The 16,146-nt window shown below is 38.5% G+C and overlaps 1 protein-coding gene across 3 annotated transcripts in view; it reads left to right on the forward strand.

The window, feature by feature from the left end:
* Positions 1-8,979, forward strand: part of ST6GALNAC3 (ST6 N-acetylgalactosaminide alpha-2,6-sialyltransferase 3) — a 225,979-nt gene extending 217,000 nt beyond the window's left edge. The window contains exons 5-6 of one of the 3 annotated variants that reach the window (XR_012836519.1): positions 1,261-5,834; positions 6,568-8,979. Coding sequence is in view for 1 of the 3 variants with exons in the window: in XM_075759744.1 (XP_075615859.1) it covers positions 1,261-1,447 (187 nt within the window). In the remaining 2 variants the exon portion in view is untranslated. Of the gene's footprint in view, positions 1-1,260 lie in introns of all 3 variants that reach the window. The other 2 variants (XM_075759745.1, XM_075759744.1) reach the window with 2 other exon arrangements.
* Positions 8,980-16,146: the final 7,167 nt, after the last annotated feature.

The following is a 16,146-nucleotide window of genomic DNA, read 5'->3' on the forward strand; positions in this document are numbered from 1 at the left end:
GGAAATACTAATATATTAGTTCTCTGAATACCAAATATACCTGGAAGTGAAAGGAATTGATTAGCCTGGGATAGTTACCTTAAATTAGTTTTCACCACCATTGAGCAACCTACTTGAACTTTCTAGGTTATATATGGCTTGTTTTGAGTAGTAGGGGGTTTCTAATTAGATAATAAAACAAGTCCTGTTAGCTTTATCACAGTAAACGGACATAAATTCCCACCAACTACTGTTAGTGGCCTTACAGTGACAATGGATTAATCCTATTGTTAGAAGTATAACTCTAAACACAGTTTTAAAAAGTTCAAGTTAAATGCTTTTATCTACAGTATATGGTAGCAAAATATAAAATGAAACTATTCCTCATTCAGAAAAGCAGGAAATGTACAATGTACAAATTTATTCTGTACCTAGGCTGGTTCAAGTCTTGCATGTAACCAGTCCAGTGGGTCCTCAGCTCCTACAGTAAAGTCTTTGTGCAGATCCTCACTCCATATTCTGTGTTACTCCAGTGTGGGACTCATTCCTGGCAGATCCTAAAAAAACCCAGAAAAAAAAAGGAATTTGAGTCACAGCTGTTTAATTAGGGTATCTTAACATTAGAGTCTGACTTTTTAGAACTTGCAGATCTCACTGATTGAGTGAGTCATCCAGATGGAATGAACATATGTTGTTCTTTGTTTATGAAAACACAGTAGACGCCCTGAGATGAGGGGTGACAGGACTAAAGTTGTCCTCACAGAGTTCAGCCAAGCTGGCATTACATAGTCCTGATGTAAAACCAGTTAACAGCCTGATAACACTTCAGTCTGTTGGCAGCAGAGAAGGATGGGTTTCCTTAAAGCTACAATTCTGACTACATTACCTACTTATAATGTATATTATTCTTATAACTGCCTTATTCAGACAGTTCAAGAACCAGTTTCAAGAGTTGGCACTATCCAAAGAGAATATTTTGCTTAGGGATGGAGCCTTGTGGACTGAGTTCTCCTAGGTTAAACAAAATGTGCAATACCCATAAGAACCAGCCCATCAGCTTTTTACTGACTGATAAGATCAGTTTATTCTGAGAGATGCACGTAGCTTCGTTTGCTATAGGAAAATTCATACAAATCATGCTGTAATGAAAGCCCTTATGCAATTTAGCAAAGGAGCTCAGGTGCTGACACATGGAAAGAATTTCAGTGAATTCAGGTGCAGTATATATTAAGGTTTTTCTTGGAAATAGTACTTAAGTGTATCTTTTTTTTTTTCCCCTAGGTCAGAAGGCTTTCATAAAGTTCCCTACCACTATTACGAGCCAGGAAGAGATGAGTGTGAGGAATACTTTCTGCATGAAAATGCTCCATATGGAGGCCATAGGTTTATCACGGAAAAGAAAGTATTTGCTAAGTGGGCCAAGAAGCGCACAATAATATTTACACACCCCAACTGGACAGTGTCTTGATATTGGTTCTCTTAACTCTCCCTTAAACAGCATATTACAAAAATGTCTCAGTTTACAATAATTTTGCTTATATCTGGCTGGCCTTTCTCAGCCTAGGTAACACTAAACTAAAAACTAGAAGACAAAAGAGGGTGATGGTTCAGCTATTAAGCAAAATTAATCAATCTGTGGAAGGCAGACACATTGTTTGTTATTTCTTAGGGTTTTACTCCACACAATGCACTTTATACTTTAACTGGATTTTACTTCAAGGCAGTAGTGGTTAAAGTCAGATGAGATTTCCTGTATATACAGGTGCACACAGAGGACATCGTGGTCCTTTAAAATTTGTCCATCACCTTTGTTAATTAAAATTCCTATTTGTAGCTCATTTGCAGTACTGCAGCACTAGTTCCATTTGTGGTATTAGTAGAAATTTTCCACAAAAGAAATATGAGGAAAAATACAGACCTCCAAGGTCTATGAGTGAATAAATTTACAAAACACCTGAATACATTGATATATGTGAGCACTTGTATATGTGGTAAAATTAGAGATGAGCTAAACATGGTTCTTGAACTGCATACAACACTCACATGAGATGGTGTTATTTACTCAAGGGTCCTGATATTAATTAATAACTTCTGATATGCAGCTTCCTCCCACCCTGGTCAGGCAGCACCATCTTGGATGATGTGGTTTGTACTTTTTGAGGCTGTAGTCCCACAGTTTAGCTCCAGCAGCATGGCACTTAGAAAGGACTGTGTTGTGCAGCCTGTGATGAACCTTAGGCTATTGTACCAAGGCCTGCTGTCAGTACCCAAGCTGGTTAAAGTTGTCTTATGAACATCTCCATTTACTCCAGTTGTGCCTTTGAGTTGCTCCAACATCCAAATACCAGTATTTTGACAGCATTTCCCATGCAGTCATCATAATTTATTTTAAATCTCCAGTTTCTCTATCTTTAAAATCAGGGATAGTATCTATCTACTTCACAAGGGAGTTGTGAGGATTAATTTAAGTCCATAAAGCACCTTCCTGATGAAGAATGCTACAGAGCATTTACTCTTAACACAAAAACAACGGTACCTGTCATTTATTCTTGTCTGTTGGGTATTTGAAGAAAGTGACAGCATGTCTGAATCTGATGGCGAATTGTTCTGTGCATCCACTTTCCTACTAAGGATAATTTGTAATACTGAGTGCTCTCAGCTTGCGTTGCTTCAGATGGAGTTGAAAGAACTCACCACCTCGCAGTATTATCTGCACATCAAGAGGCAGTTCAAGAATTTTAAAATACACTCATCTCTAGTTGAAATACCTGTTTCCAAGCTTACTCTCATGGAAAGTTTTCAACTGCAGCAGAGTCATTTGTAATATGACCATAATTCAACTACACGTGAGTTTTATTTAAACTGTATTTAAATTAATGCTTTAAGTTTAGAATGTGTCCTACAAATATTTTAACATCTGGAATGTCAGATTCAACACTGTAATAGCCAATACTGTGAACACTTGAAAGAATTATGTGTGGAACATGACACACAGGGTTTACTCACACTACTTAAACATTAACCAACAGGAAACTTTGTATGCTTTTGTAAATCATGAAAAGGGGAAAGTAAACAGCTATTTTTACATGTAAGTATTTGTATACTGACTCTTTCCTATTGTACATTTGTATATATAAATCTATATTTTATATGTTCATGGCATATATATTCTCTCATCAGCAGCTGCAACTCTTAGGATGGGGAGGAAATCTCTTCACCAGTGTTCCTCCTCCTGATGATTGGTTTCTTGTTCCTGTTGGTAGGTGATGCCAGGGTATCATCTCTCTTTCTCCTTCCATTTTCTACTGTAAATGCAGCTTTCTGATTTTATTTTTAATATAGCTCAGCTTTCACTGCTTATTTTAGTGCTATAAGTGTTCATGCTGGTTGTCAAAGGCTGGGGCCATGCTTACGGTCCTGGATAAACATCTATATTCAAATACAGGCTCTGTCCAAGACTTCTTGCATGACTTGATGTCTCACCTTCCTATTTGGAAGAGGAGAACAATAATATTTTCCTACTCCCTGTCTTGACTGACTTTCTTGTAAGCTCTTGAGACGGATATTCTCATTTGCAATGTATTTGTATAATGCCTTGCAGAAGAGGTGCCCAAAGTGTCTGAAGGCTACAGGCAATGCTATAATATAAAAATAATTTAAAGTGGCTGCTTCTTGTCCCTGGAGTTTAAAATCAATTGTAGGCTAATATAGCATGGGATGAAATCAAGAGGGGAAGGGTCACGGATGGATGGATGAAGAGCTGTAGTAGCAAAAGACAGTGAGCTAGATTTATTGCCATATGCATATGCATCTTTTCAGTTCAGATGGATGGCTGTATAGATTCAAAGCTAATAAAAAAATTGTAATGCAGGATTTGAAGAATGCAGGACATGCAGAAGCAGGGAGAATGTTCCACATGTATTGTACAGGGCAGCCTGGGAAAACCTATAGCTCCCTTGTGGGAAGAGGAGCTGAAAAGGAAAACATCAGTCAAATTGAAATTGTATTTAGAAGGTCTTGGGGTTAATAGAAAGTTACTTTGAAAGTGCTGCACATGGAAGTGCAGTTGGGCCAGACAGACTTACACGAGAAGTGTCCTCATGAAGCATAGTCTTTCTCCCCAGTGAGCACAGCATAAGGATTCTGCCTGAGTTGTGTTCACATGCAAGGCAGTTTTTAAGCCTGATAAAGTTTTTAAGATAATTAAGACTTGCCAAATAGCCATAAATCTGTTGTAAAATATGTGCTTCATACTGAAGCTCTTTGTAGAGTGCTTGCATGCTGTATGAAACAATATCTCATGCAAAGGCTAGCTAAGAAAAATACAGCTCTAAGAACAGCTAAATGTACAGCAAAATCGAGAACATCATTAGAGTGCAGTTGTCACAGAGCAAAGTAAAAGTGTTGCTCTCTGCTTGGATTTGCAGGAAGAGCAGATCCACTTTTAGAAACATTGCAGCAGGCTTGATTCACACTAGATTAAATGAACATCAGTTCCCTTATTTAAATAAGCCTGTCTTTAGCATAAACTAAACACATATTTGCATGATTTTTATTATATGAATAAGGAACTGTGACCGCTGTGTTAAAGATGATTCTACAAAGAAATGACTTTGTCAAAATCTGTTAAAAATCAGCACTGTAGTATTGAAGAAAGAATCTCAGTACTTGGCTGTGTAGTAAGAGACCTTGATGATTCACCTTCTGAGAGCAGTTAAGATATCAGCTGAGAATCATTTACTAATTCTTTAAAATAAAGCCTACTATAGTTTACCTGAATATAATCAGATCCTAATTGCTTATTCATTCAAGCAGTCCTATTTTAATCAACCACTCGTGTATAAAACAAGCAGGGAGTTTACCTGAGGTTTTCAAAATAGATCTTCACATTGCTGCTAATAGAGGAATACTCACAAATAATTTGGCAGGTTTTTTTGCCATCAGTCAGCTAAGTAGTTGCTAAATGTTTTCTTTCATAATTTAGTTAGCTTTCTAAAATACACTTTTTGAAGGAAAAAGAAAAGGCATTTATTGTTTGGCTTGCTTGTAGCCTTGGTTTTAATGAATGTTTAAATTTTAATACACTTCATGTTTTATGTTGCATTATCTTCTAATTTAATTTTTTTTTTCAAGAGAAAAAAAGTTTTAAATAGGAGCAGAAATTTTCCTAGGGAAAAAAAATATTTTTGAAAGATTTGGCTAATTACTAATTCACAGTTAATTAACTGAATAACATAAAAAACTGGGGTTTGTTTTTCCAAACAGATGTGATTCCAACCTTCTCATTCTCACTAGATGTCCAGATCACATTCTTCTGCCACCAAGGCCTCTTCATAGAAAGAAAAAAGTAGTCTATGTATCCAGCCAAATTCCCTTTCCATCTGGGCTGGGAGGCTCCATCTGCAGACTGCTTGTATCAGTTATATCAATGAGCAGGAAGGACTGAGGAAAAGTTCTACTTAGGAGCAGATGGTGTTCCAACTTCTAAAAAATGCCCCTAACGTGCTTTAGGAGAGGAGTACCCATTGATCTCTCCTGGAAATACTTTCCAAAGTATTCTGTTTTTTTCAAATGCTTTTAGCTCCTGTGTAGAACTATTGTCCTGCTTTCAGTAGGAATTACTAGCAATGGGAAAACATGCCCTTTACAGGAAAAAGTAAAGGCAAATTCTATGTCGTTAAAGATTTCTGTATAAACAACACCAGGGATGAAGAAGTCAGCCTGACACAAATTATCTGAAGACTTGCTGATTTAGGAGTCTCTGAGAACTCAATTCAAACTAATGGAAATCACTTTGGCAAGTTCATGAATGCAGCACCCATCCCAGTAAAATCTTTGCAATCCAGGGTGCTAAGGTAAGCAGTGTTTTGTTTGAGAAGTACCGTGTGCACATAATGCATTGCATAGCTAATAAAGAGGGGCCCATCCAGTGCTTGGAGGGCTGATGCAGACAGTCTTTATTCACCTGCTCGTGGGCTGGACAAAAGTAGGACCCCACACAACAATGCTCAACCAGAGGACATGTCCAGGTAAGTAAGACTTAAATAAGTAATCACTCATGAATTATAACTGGATGGTGCCCTTATTAAGTAGAAAATCAGAAGCACTTTATATACTGATGCTTATATTTTGCTGACTTTTTTTCCCTGCATGTATCTCAGAAATAGCATATGTCTTTAGTTGGGCTTAAGCAAGCCTGGGGTTTGTTTATCATGAACCCTAGAGTACCCACAAGAGTGAAACTCCATGTTAGTGCCAAAGGATCACACAGGAGCTGTCTGTGGGCATTGTGATATACTGTGTACAACAGTCTTATGTATTTAGTAAAACAGGTCTCTTTTTCTTGACTAGGCGTAGTTCTTTTGAGGAGAAAGTGTTTCATTTTCAGCAGATGTGTCTCATTCTGTTCCTTCTTTCCTGAGAGGATGCATAAGAATGTGACTTAGTCATGAGGGAGTGAAGAATGATATGGTAAATAGCCAACCACCAGATTCATATATATTTTTCTGGCTATTGCTGTGATGTATAGCTAATGACACAGACAAAAGCAATCTTGTAAAAGTAAACTTTGTATTGCACCATCTACAGAAGTCTCATGTATCTGCTCTGGATTGGAGTCTCCTAGGCAAACCTTCCAGAAAGGGGCTGAAGGAGAAAGAGAGGGTCTCTCCCCATTGAAAGACAGGGCTTCTGTGGAAGCCATAGCAGTCTGTGTGGCATCCCTGGGCTCCTCCTTCAGCTTTCATAGGCTCCCCAGCCAGTCTCAGCTTTGGGCCCTTTCCAGCCCCATTGGATGATGCATGCTCTCCAGCTGACTTACACAGCCTGTGAGCTGCACAAAATCTGCCCTGTCCTCCCCTTCTGTGGGGCCAGGGAAGTGGTGATGCTAACTTGGGGATGAGGAGTGACTGGCATCAGAGCAGCGACGGTCCCTCAAGTCAGCCGCACGATCTGGCTTGAGGCAAAGTCTCACTTCAGGTGCTGAACTCAGTTTCTTTGAATGTGGTGGGAAAGTTATCACTGGGTTTTGCTATTGTTTGTAAGATTAAGTCAGAAAGAGTCACCATTGTATGGGTGTCTTAAACAGCTGATTTCAGGTCATCTTTGCATTGCTTGCTGCTCTTTCTGGAAATTCCTCAAGATATGCAGCTGTCAGCACCTGCCACTGCTGTTCTGATTTATGGGCCATAAACAGACTGTAAACTTGAACTAATGCATGTTCTTACCATGTATTATGCATGATAGCATGTTACACATTTTATTCTCACACTATAATAAATAATGTAAGTTGTGTGTAAACTTAGTTCAAGCAGCAGCAGTAGTGCTTTTTCCTTCTCTCATATCATGTGTTGCCCAGAGCACTTTGCTGGAGCTCTGTACGTGCCATTAGCAGGTGGCAGTAAATAAATTGTTGAAACCAGTCAGGAAATATTTTACTAAATTCGACATTTTTCACTGGAATATCAGAAACAGTTAAACTTGCTTTTGTAAACCTACTCTACTGCTCACAGTTACGATTCTGTGTTCTGTTATAAGGAAATCTCACATCTGAGTGTAACATCGGGAATGACTTTATTGACTATTGACATGGATAGTGTCAAGATGTTGGCAGGGCAGCGATCACAAATTTTTGACACTTATGAGAGTATCTTTTTAACGGGAATTGCACATGTAGAAGATTGGCTAAGATGCCTGTAGTTTTTTCATATTGTTGCTGCTGAAAATAGTATTTCTGAGGATGACTGGAGAACAGAAAATTGTATGCTCACTACTCTTTTGGCTGTTCGTCTGTCCCCTCCTCATACACAGACACACAAGCACACATCTGTAATCAGAGTGCCTGTAGGGAAAGTCTTTTTTTCCAGATAGTGGCAAGTAAGAACGAATAATCTCTTAAATGGTAAATATAGGTTATAGGGCTTGTTGATTCATGTTTATTCTGTATATTTCCAAAGCCTGTGTCTACTTAAGTGAGGAATTAGATCAGCTGAATCAGATCTGTAGCCTGAAACTGTTGGTGCTAAGGACCTGATCTCCTTACCACGCAGAGTCTCTAGTTTGGTCCCATGGGCTGAATGCCACTAGTGATTGGAGCTCATCTTTTAGTTTTATCTAAAAGGAATCCAGTTCACATCCTCAGGACCACTCCATCATGCAAACTAAAGCTTTTGAAGTGAGGCCACTATACTGGACTGCCACACAGGAAAGTGAAATTCCTGTTAGCCCATCTTTTGGCTAAATAGAAGCCCTTTGTTGTTCCCCATCCCTCCAGACTTTGCATGGTGGTTTGTGTGTGTGTGGGGGGGGTTTGCATATATATTTTTCTTTCAAATCTGAAATCTGATTCCTCCTGTTAGATTATGGGAATCAAGGGCTCCTAACTCCTCCTAAGATTAGCATCCAAATGGGCTCCATAAGTCAGGAATGTGGTATAGAACAGAGTAATCCAGCATGGGTACAGCACGGAAAGTGTTTAGTTTGATGAAGAGTTAACTGTGATTCAACTTGTGGATGTGACTTTATCATGAACATGCTGGATGCTTGCTAATTAATGCATGCATTGTTTTTATATACTGCACCAGACATAACAATTCCCTTCATCATTTTCCCAGGGTATTTTTGTTCTTGTGGCCTTCCAGTTGTATCTGTATATGTGTGCGTATGTGCATGTATATACAGTGTACAAGCATTCTTCTGTTCTTAGACAGTTGCTACTATATGCTGCCAACATAAACTTATTCAGAAAGTTCATGTTATGCTATTTATTACATGTATTCTTTGGTTATCTTTTTGTAATGTTGACAAATGTATTCCTAGTAAATATCACTGTAGACTTAGAAAACTTTCATACTATTTATACTTATTTTAGATGTTCTGCCATGTGTTTTCTTGCTATGTGCTACTTAGGTTTTGCTCCCATTCGGAGACTGTGCTTCTATGTACTTGCAAAATTGTGCCTGGATTATTTTAAAATATTAATAAATGTATATGATTTTCCAATTGTCTGACATAATTTATACATGATTTTGTGCTAAACACTTTTATTCTTGTTTATGTATATGCCACTATAATAATACCTGACAGTTCGCTGAACTCAAAGAAGCAAAGATCTCCATTCTAGAAAGCATTATAATTTGCTGCACACAAACATGAACCATGCCTAAATTATTTCTTAATTGACTTTAAAGACATTTTAAGGCATCTAACCTAAACATATCGAGTCATGTTGGGTAAACTCAGCCACAAAACCTACACTTACAAGAATTCCTGTGTTTATTTCTGTGTTAAAACAAACGTTGCACACACATGCACACAGAAATGGAGAGTTGTAGGAAAGGTATGTTGGGCCCTATCCATAAAGTGTACATCCTTCAAGGATTCTCAGAAGTCAAGTCATTGAAACCCCTAGGAGTGGACATTCAGCACATGCTTGAGAGAGTTGTGTAAGACTGAGGGGCTGTGGGAGAGATCACATCTCATGAAAAGGTGTGAACCTATACTTGCAGCTACAATGTTGACAAGGCTAGGAGGAGGGCCTACCTAACTTCTTTTCCATCGTGCAGTGGACCCCATGGTGCCAAGAGAGGAAAGGAACTAGAACTCCTCGAGCCTCTAACTAGCCTCTAATTTTCCCATTTTATTGCCCAGCTAGCAACACGATTAAAAAGTAGCAGGCTTCAATGTGTAAATTTTAACTTGGTCTGTATGTGCTGAATTAAACACATATAGACTAACTGGGTTAGTGAAAGGGCTGGAGATTCCAGGTGTTTTTGTCAGCACTGGCATATATAATGTAGCAGCTGTTACCATCTAATTTGGGGCCACATTCTGGTGCTCAGGTACTCGTGGCACAGAAATTTGTGTCCTTTGCAAACTGGGCTATTTTGTCAGCCAGCACAATGAGGGGAAGGAAAAGGAGAATTTCTGTGGTAAGACTAAAACTAAATAAAGGGAAGAAATGCCATTCACATGCTCAGCTTTGAGGGTCCTTCAAATTTTATATGCTGCCAAGGGGCTTGTTAAGAATTTGTGTGTTATTTTTCAGATATATTCTCTGAATATACTGTAATGTTCCCTTCAGAACCATTACAGCGTGAGCTGTGAATGCATATTAATAGCATGATGTAATATGGATTAATTTCATCCTTTTTCCATGCAGGACAGTTGGGTTTGTATATTGCTCATGATGTACATTCATACCTAATGGTAGTGGCGTGGGATGTGAATGTGAATTTATTCAATTATTTGTCATAGGACCAGATATTCAGGTAAAAAAAAGTAGTTTAATTATTGAATTATCCCACTTAGACCTTTTCAAACCCTTATAGAATAGCCAGCCTATTCCCCTGAAGTTCTTGTTCCTTTGGATCTTATTTTAGTTTGCACCAGATTACCCAGTAATCCTTGTCAACTAGTCTCAATGATCTATTTATTACCGACTTCTCCCTTAATGACTGAGTCTTCTGCAAACCTTTGAGTTTTCTTCCAAATTGCTGACAAAAATGTTAACTAGAGTATGCCCAGGAAGCTATCCCAGCAGAATACCTATTCTGTGATGATTCCCCATTTAAATTCACATTTTGAAATGTCAGTTAACCAGTTTTTGAGTCATTTAATGTGCGACATGTCAATTTTGTATTATCATGGTTTCTTAACTCAAATGTCATGAATACCACGTCAAATGTCATATAGAATCAAAATATATCAACAGTGTTGTGTTTTGCTTGTAGTCACAATTGGAAAAAAAGCCAGCAAATGTGTTCAACAGTATCTATTTTCCATATTGCACTTAGATTGGCATTTACCATATTTCTCCTCTTTAATTAGTTAGTAATTGAGTCCCCTGTCAGCCGTTCCATTACTTTGCTCCAGATCAATTTCAGACTGACAGGAGTGTAATTATCTAGGTCATTAAGTTTATCCTTCTTAAATATTAACACAACATAAGTTTTCTTCCAGCTTTCTGGAACTTTCCCAATTGTTCTAAGACTTAGCAAAAAGCTGTAATAACAATAGAGATTCCTCTGTCAGCTCTTTAACAACTCTTGGCTACAAGCTATATGACGTTTCCTATGCAAATATTTCTTACCTAAGTAGCTTCCACTTAATGTTTCTCTTTGGGTTTTTTTGCTGCCTGGTAGTTCATCATCCTCATAGAGCATCACCAATTGTCTGTCTTTTCCTTAAATACCGAGCACAAATACTTATTGAACACTTCTTTCTTGTCTTCATTACTCTTAACAAATCTTCCACTTCAATCTGATAAAGAAATGGTACCATCGTCAGGATTCCTAATGTATTTGAAAAATATTGTCCTTAATTCTCTGGCCATAAATTTCCCCTTACAAGTTGGCTACACTTATTGGAGGAATTATTTATGTAATTCCTTAGTTCTACTCTATATTTATTGTTATCAATATTTGTTCTTCATTTCATTGATTTACAATTATGTAGAGGCTTTCATTAACCATTTCAGCTAGATTTTTTTTTTAAATATACAGCTTTCTTTCCGAATTTTGCAGCTCTTAAATAAAATATTTGTATTTTCCAATTACAGATCGGTTCTCTCTCCTAGCTGATTGTCCTTTACAATAATTTTCAGTTTGGTAAAAAGACTGCACCATTCATATTGCCGTTTGGGCTTCATTCTCTTTACGCCTTTAAAGAGCAATCAGGCTATCGTGATAGCCACTAATATTTAGTTCTCTTATCAAGTTCTCTGATCTCTTTTCATTATTTGTGAGATGAGATCTCATATAAAATTCTAATTTTTTGAGAGTTTTCCTTTTTGGTTTAAGAAATGTTCATATATAATGTTCAGAAATTCTGCAGAGGTTCTAGTACTAGCATCATGAAACTTTAAGCATATGTCAGGCAGACTGAAATCTCAGATGATAGAGCAGCTTTTTTGCTCCTACACATTACAGAAGGTGCAAAGGCATCCAGTCATCCTGCTCTCTTCTATGATTTGGTCATTTGCAGACAGCAGCTACTATCCCATCTAGTGTTTTATCTGTTAGAGTATTGATCCGCTGCATTCAAGATCATTTGCTTCTGAGCTGCCAGTGTGCTGAAAACAGACAATGTCTTTTTTTACCATAAAGTTCCACTCTTCTTCCCCTTGTCTCTACTTGATCTTTCCAAAATAGGTTATAACCATTGAATTTAATGTTTCAGTTATGCAGTTCTTCCCATCTAGTGTCAGTAATACAGCTACACTGAATTTATAAATAGGTAACTCTGATTCGTTTCCTTTTTTTTACTCAGACTCTTTAGTATTAGTTTATAGAAAATCTACTACTTTTACATCCTTGATTAATTTTGGTTTTGCCATGTTGGTTTCATGCTAAATGATGACTTTTTTTGTTTGGTTGGGTTTGGGTTTTTTTAATCAATTTCGCTTTTAGCACTCATTTTCACCCTCTTCCCTAACAGGCTGTTTGCCTTTCTAATGAACAGAAGACCACCCAAACTGTGCCATCCTTTCACCTGGATCAAAACACAGATGCTCCATGTTCAGAATCGTTTTTTCCTGTCTTCCTTCATTTTCCACCAAAGGTGGCATCCTATAGGATCATGCAGGCATTCTTCTCCTTCAGCAACATTCAGGGTTCCCTGAACTTGTCCAAGACCTGTGAGACAACTCCCTATGAAGCAGAGTCACTGATGTTTAATGCGTAATCACTGATGATCCTTGCCGTCTGACACTGGATGTCTGTTCATCTTAAAGACACATCTTGAGTCCAGGCTGTGCAGGAACACCGTACTATTATCTACTTTTCCTTTGCAAAACAGTCTTTCCAGTCATCTTTGTATCTCCAGCCTTTTCCCCAGATTGGTTTGGCTCCATATGATCCCTAACTGTACTTTTTTGAAATACACTTCTGCCTCTGGAGGATTCTGAAATTTGGGCGGGGTCAGTGGAAGATGGGGGAAAGCAGTCTGTTTTCAAATGAAAATGTAGGCTGTTCTAACACACCTACTTGGGCACTTCTTTTTATTGTTGCACAGAGAAACCAGAGCTCTGTGGGCAGCCCAATCCCTGGATGAGCAGTTCCCATCTCTCCTCTGGACTGGCAGAATTTGGGAACTAAAGAGTCTAGGTACTGAGACAGTATGTAAAGTGAGCAGAGGAACTGTCAAAAAATGAAACAGATTAAGAACTGGCTTGTTTTGTCAGAAGATTGATCAAAATCTGCATCTTTCTATGGGAGATTTAAATGACAACCAACTAGCATTCTTCACTGGAAAAAGCAAAACATTCTACCAGAGAATTTCTGATTAACTTTTCTCCTGTCCAGAGGAGAGCTATCTAAATTAATTGTCTTTGACAGGTGAGGTCTGTCCTCATCTTGGCACAGGAGATAAGGTTCTGGTTCTAACACATCTGGGTAGACTCGCACAGCTTTTTAATTACAATGAAAGCACTTATCACAAATGTCTTGTAAACTGAGTGTCAACAGTGTTTGGATTGCAGCTGCCTGGCCATGGGGTTTGATGACTTACGTTCTTTAATAGATCCAATGAAATATTATCCTGCTGTCTGTGACTAACTTTGCCTTCAACCTATTCTTATAGTGCCTATAGTTCATCAAGCACTACTGCTCAGGCCTTGAAATAAGGCTAATCAAACCCATTTTGTCTCACATTGCCTTTTTTTGTCAGCACTTCAGAAAAGATGTTCTGTTCATTGTTCTGATGCACTACAAGTTGCATTGCTTCATCATCTCAGTGACCTGATTGATGAAAGACACGTGATGTCACCTGGCAAAAAATCTGATTTCTCCCTTGTGCTACGTATTAGTTCTGCAGAACTAGGAAGAGACTTATGCAAATGTGTCCCCTGAAGATACCGTATAGAAACTGAAAATCCTCCAGCACCTAACTTTGCAGGATATGTCCACACAGTATAGTACAAGGCCATGCAGAGATACTCTTGCTGGCTCTGAATGAACAAAACCTGTCTGCACACAAATGACATACTATTTGTTACATTTTTGCAAGGAAAAAACATGAAAAAAATTTGACAGAGCACAGCCTCACAGCTCTTCTAAAATACCTAGTTTCTATGGCCTGTGCTGTGAACAACAGGTTGTTACTTGGAATTGTGAATCACTTTTCGTATTGTGTTGATCAATTCACACACACACATGTACACAAAATGATACGGTAAAAATCTCGTAAGATAAAACATCATAGATCAAGTCACTGCCATGTACCTTTTTTCTGAAAGCATTGTGGAAGGAAGGGGAGACTGCAGAATTTATACTTGCATAACTAGCTGAAAGCTGTATACAGTAAGCAACTTGAGATCATCAAGTGATTGTGGAGGGAATTACTGTGAACACTATAATGATTTTATTTTTTTGTTATTTCTTCATGCTATCTTGAAAAAATCAGTTCTTTTCATCAGTACCTCAAAGATTCTTCCCCAAAAAAAGCATGAAGCAGACTAACAAAGAGTTTCTGAAAGCAGTTTCGATTACATAAAAGGAAGCAGTGGGAATTTAAGGCAGGCAGAGAAAAGAGTGAATATTTAAGCTAAGGACATTTAGCCATAACATCTCAGTGCTTTATGTGCTGTACTTCTCATTGGCATCAATGGGAGCACCTACTTAAAACTTAGTACAGGACTTAGAGTTTGTGTTTCATATCTGCAAATGGCTATAAAGCATAGAAAATAAGAGGCTGGTCTTTTTCTGGTGCTGAAGCCTTTGTTTTATCTTTCGTGATACTTGAAATGGCAACCAGCCTTAATGACAGTTCATGTAAGTGTCAAAATGCACTTTTTTCAGAAAAAGGAGGCCCAGGGAGTTAACTGCATTATTTTTCAAGGGCAGCTTTGCAATCTTTGGGAATTTTAAAATGTGGAAAGTACTGTATTAATTTGAGTGCATCAGTAGTGAATGGGATAATTTAATAGCACCTTCCGCTCTCAAGTATTTCTCTCCTTGAATAGATTATTAGACAGCAAGGGTTGAGGATACAAACCTTGAATCATGAAAGCATGTGTACATGCTAAAGAGGTATTACAATGAATTATAAGCACTGGTAATAGTTTAGGATCCAAAGGGCTGGCGACCTTTGCTTTTAAAAACATGCTTTAAATGTTATCATTCTACAGCAGCGTTTTCTCAACTCTTTATCTTCTAAATGCTTTTGGACACACAGACCATGGGATTAATTATATACTGCAAGCAACAATTCATGAATATTTAACACACTCATTTATACTTAATGAATAAATTTGCATTTTGACGGTGTTATTTAATGTGGTTTAAGGAAATACTGCTCATTACCTTTCAATTTTGTAGATTAGGAAAATGTAATTGGAATGATAAGGTAGGAGAAAGACTGCACAATTTCCATGCAATTGTTCACATGGTTTGTTTCCGCAGGTTTTTGATCAAAACAGCTCTGTTTATTTTGTTTGGGGGAAGTTTCTGTCTGACTCAGTTACTCCGTCCCAGTCTTAGATGTGAAGCTCAAAGCAAGGAGACGCATTCCCACCAAAACTCTGAGGCGTGAGGCAGCTGCCTCAGCTCCACCCAGCCAGCAGGCCTTGGGGCGGCACAGCGCCCGCTTGACAGAGAGGTGGGCTTCCATTGGAGAAGATGTGTGTCACTCTCCAAGAAAGGCAAAGGATTGGCTGTCCGTCACCAGCCTCTCATTGGAGCAAGCGATTCTGAAGAGGGAGACAGGTCCCTCAGTGGAGGTCAGACAAGATGGAGGCTGTTGTGGTCAAGGGCAGTACAGCTCTGATCTAGCTTTGGCAGCTGACGTGGGCCAGGTGGTGCCCAGCACCAGCAGGTGCCATTTTCACCCCAGAGCTCCATGTGGAAATGGCTGCAGGCAAATGGTAGCCTTGTTGCCCTTGGAGAGCTTTCCTGGGCTGGGCATAGCTGGGAAGGATGGTGCTGGGGAAATGGCAGCCTTGTAAAACTCGTTCTTCACACTTGAGTGCCAAAGTACTGCCATCTCTGCTCTCTGCTCCACATCTCCCAGCAGCAGGATCCTACTCAAAGTTTCCAGGTGGGTGCTGTTCAGGCCTGTCCAAGGGCCACCATTGCACACCACTCTCAGCTCTTGAAGACGTAATTATTTCACAAGATTTTCTGATTTTTGCTGAAGATAGTACATATAAGAATGCTCTTTGAAAAGAAAAAC

The sequence above is a fragment of the Balearica regulorum genome, chromosome 8, assembly GCF_011004875.1.
Source record: "Balearica regulorum gibbericeps isolate bBalReg1 chromosome 8, bBalReg1.pri, whole genome shotgun sequence".
Taxonomy (NCBI): Eukaryota; Metazoa; Chordata; class Aves; order Gruiformes; family Gruidae; genus Balearica; species Balearica regulorum.